The sequence below is a fragment of the Tachypleus tridentatus genome, chromosome 1 (assembly GCF_004210375.1).
Source record: "Tachypleus tridentatus isolate NWPU-2018 chromosome 1, ASM421037v1, whole genome shotgun sequence".
NCBI classification, from domain to species: domain Eukaryota; kingdom Metazoa; phylum Arthropoda; class Merostomata; order Xiphosura; family Limulidae; genus Tachypleus; species Tachypleus tridentatus.
The window spans coordinates 100,603,247-100,610,039 of NC_134825.1; the positions used below are offsets into that span (position 1 = coordinate 100,603,247).

At 32.3% G+C, this 6,793-nt stretch overlaps 1 protein-coding gene across 3 annotated transcripts in view; it reads left to right on the top strand.

Annotated features, from left to right (window-relative positions):
* Nucleotides 1-3,583, top strand: part of LOC143256935 (guanine nucleotide-binding protein G(I)/G(S)/G(T) subunit beta-1-like) — a 35,925-nt gene extending 32,342 nt beyond the window's left edge. For all 3 annotated transcript variants that reach the window (XM_076514829.1, XM_076514833.1, XM_076514842.1), the window contains exon 9: nt 244-3,583. In XM_076514829.1, the coding sequence (XP_076370944.1) occupies nt 244-350 (107 nt within the window). In that variant the 3' untranslated portion in view covers nt 351-3,583. The remainder of the gene's footprint in view (nt 1-243) is intronic.
* Nucleotides 3,584-6,793: the final 3,210 nt, after the last annotated feature.

The window sequence follows — 6,793 nt, forward strand, 5'->3', positions numbered from 1 at the left end:
TAAAAATTTTTTTGGAGGGAGGTAAGCAGTACCTTTTTTCAGATTTTCATTTCTGCCTTGTCTTAAAGAATACTTTGTGAAATTGAACTTGCTACCAATATATAATATGTAATTAATATTAATTTCTGATGAAAGTAAGCTATCTAGGTAGATCACAACTACACACACACACTAATATGCTAACTTTTTATTTGTTAGGTTTTTAAAAACAACTCTCAACATTATTTTTTGTTGCATTTCTAGGTGTTCTGGCTGGACATGATAATCGTGTCAGTTGCCTGGGTGTTACAGAAGATGGCATGGCTGTAGCCACAGGCTCATGGGATAGCTTTTTAAAGATCTGGAACTAAAGCACATCTCTAAAACAACTGTCTTTCTGCAATAAGCTACTAGAAATGCTATATATATATACATACACACACACACATACATATGTATTTGACATGAACTTGACATTTAGATTAAAAAGAAAGGCTTTAACACTGTTCATTTTGTTATAATTGTGCAGTTTTGTAAACAGTGTTTCATCTGTTAACAACTTTCAAATTCAGTCATTTTGATGTTTAATTTTAGTTGTGTATGTGGTTATGCATTCCAATTTAGAAAATATAACATCATTAGCAAGCTTAATTAAGGAGATCCTTTAGCCAGTATTTACAAAATGCTTAGTTAATAAAACTGTAACCAGCCCAAAAGTGGAGGAAATTTTTGGATTTCGTCTCTAATGTTTTTGTTTTTTTTACAAAACTTTTTTTTTCTCTAACACATTTTTTCTAGAAGAAAATCTTAATTCTAGTCAGCAACGTTGGGAAAATAAAAATACATATATCTGGTTTATCTGCAACCTCTTCTCAGAAAACTAGAGCCCTAAAATTAAGCAATATTTCAGACTGGTCATACAAGTTCAGGCCTGAAATTGCAGTGATTAAAATATTCTGAACCATTGGACACATAATACCAAGTATTTGCACTTCTCTTATTGTACCAGATGTATGTAAATGGTGTGAACTGTTTTTAGTGTATTGGAAAACAACAATGTTTACTTGTGTTAAACACATAGTAGATAGTTCATTAACATTTAGTTTTGAAAATTATGAGTGGTGGATAGATGTATTAGAGTTTTGGTGCACAAGAAGGTGTAGTGGTACCAATAGGCTGGAGAAGAATCCTGATGTTCTTGAAAAAAAAAAAGCCTTATTAAGAAAGTGTATTGTTATTGTAGAAATTTGTATTCAAACATTTTTATGGCTTGGAAGATGTATAGATGGAATTGTGTATAAGAAGTTTGTAGCTAACATTTATAAATGTTTCTAACAACATCACTTTTCATCATTCATGTACTGACTTTTGACTTGCAAGGATTTCATTGCATTGAAGCTTTCTGCACATTTTCTGTGTTGCCAGCTAGAATAAAGTTATGTTCTTTCACAAACACATTTAATAAAACATGTTTTTAAAATAATTGTTATTATATATATATACACGTTTATAAAACAATTAAGAGGTGCCATGATTATGTAAATATATAAATGTCTTAATCATATAGTCTTAGTGTCTGTACCTTTATGATTTATTTAATAAAATATTAGGTTTTATTTTGTGCTTTCATTTTATATCAGTTTTGTCAGCTTTTTGGGACTACAAATTCATGCACATGATTTTTAATTCATTTATATTGTGCTGAAGTTATGCTGCTGTTTTCCGTTACTTTGTTTCTGTTGTAACTGAGAAGTTCAGTAATGCAAGAGTTAAGTAAGACATAATAACTTAACTGTTTTCTTACAGGAGTGGTGACTATCAGTAACAGTTGGGTTAAAAAAAATATTTCCTTTAGCAAATGAAGTAAAATTCACATGTGACTACTTGTTCTGAGAGTCCTACTGGCAATAAATTATAATGATTTTTTTTCACTAATGCATATTCAAAATGTATTAAGTTAGTCTCACTATGTCTTCCTTCCAAGAAAACAAAATTCATATTTATTTTGGGTATTACAGGACTTTTTTGTATATTGTAGTATCAGGATCCCCCTCCTTGATGAAATTGTACTTGTGATTTACTTTGATAAGTCTGATATTTTGTTAAAGGTTTTTCAGCTCAGATTGTCAAAATAGAACATTGATCAAACAGTTTTTATTATTGTACTGGTATATGTCTGCATGTTTAACGACATTGTAATGTTAAAGGTAACCAGGAGAATGGCTTTGAATTTATGTACAATTTTTACATTAAAATTTAGCCATATGGGTTAAAAAAAATCAGGTTTTCTACCAAATATTTTAAAGAGTATCATTGTACTTATAAACATTTTGGTCACATTTAGGAAGTTATTTTAAGTTACAAGTTACATTTCATTATAATAATACAACATACTTGGGTAGGATACTGTTTTTTCTTTCTCTTTACAAGCTTTAGAGATGGATTTTCAAATAATAATAATAAAGTTACTTTTGTGTAGATTTTCATTCTTAGCTTTTCTTTTTTTTTTTTGCAAAATTCTGTCAGCTCTTTGAAGGCTTATTTGGTTTGTGTTATATTGGTCATGTGGCTTTTGCATATTTTGTGTTCACTTGATTGTAATTATCCTGAAATATGTTTTCACTATAACCATTAACCTTATGTTCTAGAAAGTGAAGTAATATTAAGGGTATGCCCTGTTCTTGATTTCCAAATAATAGATTTGTAGAGTAATTAAAAGTAATTTCTGTGTGAATGTTCCTTTATGGTTTGATTTTGACTATACCTATTTAATAAATGCACAATAAGCTCTACACAGTTTTTCTGTGAGCAGCACATCTGTCTTTGTGCCTATCTTATGTATGTAATATTTTTTTTTGTGGTTCATGCATGTTTTTGATCCTTTTGTTGAAGGAAGTGAAATTAATTTTTTCCAGTTAAATGTTTTTAGAAAGATTTTTTTTCTATTTCCTATAGGATAAAAAAAACTGCTGCTAATGAATTAAGTTCTTTGTTGAGACAGAGGATCTCCTGTTCAAAAATTTAATACACTTTAGCTTTCTTGTGTATTATATGGTTATTGAATTAAGTATTATTACAGCTACCACTGTAATATTATGGGGTATGATGTAAAAATGTCTTATATTTGAACCAAATATTCTTAGATATACAAGTTAATTGATTAGTGAAATTCATTATATCACACAAAATGCAGAATTTTAAGTTATAACATATAAGTATATACCCAGGGCATTTTCTGCTAATAAGATGTTTTAGATTTTACGTTGAGAAACATACATTGATCTATATAGTATGTATGATTATGTAAAGGAAAGGTTCATTATGAATCACGTTTTCATTATTGACTGGTGCTGTGAATGTTGAGCTTCCTGACTGTACCTGGTATTAGGACTGATTCCATTGGAGTGTTTTTGACACGTTCATCATTTTGGGAGCGAAATAAAACTGACAGTGGTAACTTTGACAAATGTAAAACCATTATATATATATATATATTCCATTAGTTAAAAGTAAAATGGTGTGAACAAAAATCCTGGCTGCACATTTCAGTCAATCTGGGCTTTTGTCAGTAACTTATCTTGAGTGTGAATAAAATTGTTTGTTTTACACTGTTGTTTTCTCTGTGGTGTGTTGTAATAAACATATTTCATAGTATTTGTGATTATTGTAGTGCAGCATTGTGTACCTTTTAACCCAGGTTTCTGGCTGTAGGACCTAAAGAACTATATTGCACTTCATAATACTTTAAATATTGACACATGGTTATATAAAACTTTCACAAAAACAACTCAAGCTCATTATTGCATTCTCCCAATATTTAAATTTTATTAACTGGTGTATAGTACATTAAAATATACAAAGTAAGAGACGACGAATATATGGTAGATGACATCATGTTATCGTCAAAACAAAGAATACTGTATTCTTCAGGAGTTACACCGCTGGTACAGGGGTAAGTCTACGGACTTACAACGCTAAAGTCAGGGGTTCATACAAAATGTTTCATATATTTTTTCTACACTATTGGAAATTAAAAAGAAAAACTTAAATGATATTTAAATTTTAAAAGGACTAAAATTTGTATAATATAAAATCTTACTATTCAAGCAAGCAACAATTGTCCGTCTTACCTTCTAGATTTTTTTTGCAGTGCTCGCAGGTAGAATTAGGTGCCTAAGGTTCGTCTTGATCCCCGACAGGTATGCGTAAATATGCTTGGTAGGCTTCACACATTTTAGTAGATTCTGCCACAGAGACTTTTTCGTTCTTGTTTTGATGAATTGGCAACATAAATTGCAGAATGCTTGCAGCTTCTTGATGCCATCTCTAATAAAATCAGATAGGTATACGTGTTCCCTTAGGCAGCTAAAACTTAACTGAAGTGGTGAGCACCTGTTTATATATATATATATATATATATTACTATAGAAGGTTCTACAACATTCTTGTAAGTTCGAGAAAATTCTCTATCAGCTACTCAGCACTGAATCTACCTGGAATGGCCAAGCGTGTTAAGGCGTGCGACTCGTAATCTGAGGGTCGCGGGTTCGCATCCCTGGCGCGCCAAACATGCTCGTCCTTTCAGCCGTGGGGGCGTTATAATGTTACGGTCAATCCTAGTATTCTTTAGTAAAATTATAGCCCAAGAGTTGGCGGTGAGTCGTGATAACTAGCTGCTTTACCTATAGTCTTACACTGCAAAAGAAGGGACGGCTAGAGCAGAGAGCGTGCGTGTAGCTTCGTGCGAAATTCAAAAAATTAAACCTATCTATGTTTTGCCTAACACACGTACGAAACCTGGTTTTTAGTGCTGTATGATGTAGTTTGTGAAGTAAATATTTTTATCATTTGGTTTATTTGTTCAGTGTTTACTTTGAAAGTACTGAATGTTAATATTTCGGTAGTGAATTTTATATTTTATTATATTATGTTAATTTTGCACTTTGGAGGGCCCGGCATGGCCAAGCGTGTTAAGGCGTGCGACTCGTAATCAAAGGGTCGCGGGTTCGCATACCGGTCGCGCCACACATGCTCATCCTCTCAGCCGTGGGGGTGTTATAATGTGACGGTCAATCCCACTAGCCGTTGGTAAAAGAGTAGCCCAAGAGTTGGCGGTGGGTGGTGATGACTAGCTGCTTTCCCTCTAGTTTTACACTGCTAAATTAGGGACGGCTGGCACCGATAACCCTCGAGTAGCTTTGTGCGAAATTCAAAAACCAAACAAGTTCTTTTTGGAATTTTATTTCATTTATTTTGCCGAAAGAATGTGTGTATTTTAGAGCATAACCACAACGGGCTATATTTTGTGTCTACCACGGGAATCAAACCTCGCATTCTATAGCTGTAAGTCCGTAGATTTACCGCTATCTCGTTTTTTTGAAGTAAGCACAAAGCTACACAATGGGTTATCAGTGCTCTGCCCACCACGGATATCGAAAGCCAGTTTTTAGCGTTGTAAGTCTGCAGACATACCGCTGAGCCAGTGGGGGGCTTACCGCTATCTTACCGAGGGACTTTCTGAAGTAATTTACTTTGCTTAATTTTTGTAGTTTTTGACATAATGTGTTTATGGTAAACATTAAATTTAGCTTGCACTTTCATTTTTAATTTGAAGTTAATACAAACTATTCGATTTTAATTTATTTGCTAAGTTTTACTAGTCTACACACTCTGAAAGTGGATAATGATTTTAAGTTGTTTTTTTCTTTCCGTCTCCTGTTTGCGGATTTAAAATGCTAGACACCGGGTTTTGATACCCGTGTTGGGCAGAGGACACATTGCTCATTCTGTATCTTTGTGCTTAACTTCAAACGAACAAACAAACTTTTTCTTTCTGAAGTTAATCTTTTCTAGATGAAAGAACACACCAATTTTGTTGATTTCATGATTTTTGCAACTTATTTAATGTGTTTCTGTGTTTGTTTTTCAAAGCAAATCCACATTGGGCTATCTGATGTGTCTAATTTGCGAAATCAAACCCCAGATTTTAGCATAGACTTACCTTTGTCTCACCGGGTGACATATTTTTTTGTAATTTTGTTGATTTTATAACTATATTTTTGCCGTTATTTTTTTGTGTTTTGGATGATTTAATTATTTTGTGACGTGAATATGCTGTTTTAATCTATTTGTGTTATTGTTTTGTGATGTGGCAGAGTGTATGGGAAAATGTGTGTATATTAATAAGACAAGTAATTTAATAAAAGATAAAGAGAGTAATTTAATATTTTTATTTTGTATGATTTGATGTTAAAATTGTATTAAACGTAGCGTTATAATTTAAAACGTTTGATGGATTCGTGTGTTTTAAGAAACAAGGGAAATGTAGCACACCCATGTAACACAAATTTAAAATTTAATTGCTTCTAAAGTTACTTTTAATTGTTTATTGACTTTACACCACAATGTTAAGGAATATGTATGGTGGTGTAATTTTTAAATTACTGATCATGTAAAATTTGTACTGTTATGGCTGCAACACGTGGTCCAAGCTATTTAACATTATTTTATTCTAATGACTTTGATCTTTAGCTAGATGACACTTCTTGTTATTATGGATATTTTCGTATGTTTTGAGCCTGGATTAAAACTGGTTGTAACTGGAAAATAAAAGCCACGAAATGAAAAAGAAAGCAGTTTGTTGTTTGGAAACAAGATAATTTCTTTGCATCAGTTCTCTCGTTGATGTAGCAGAGAGAAAACCGGATATTTGTTCAGTGTTTAGAATTGAGGTGATCTACATTGCAAGAAGAAAAGACTTAAAGACTAACAGTGCATAATTTGAAGTAATAACTATCCATCATCAGGCCTCCCA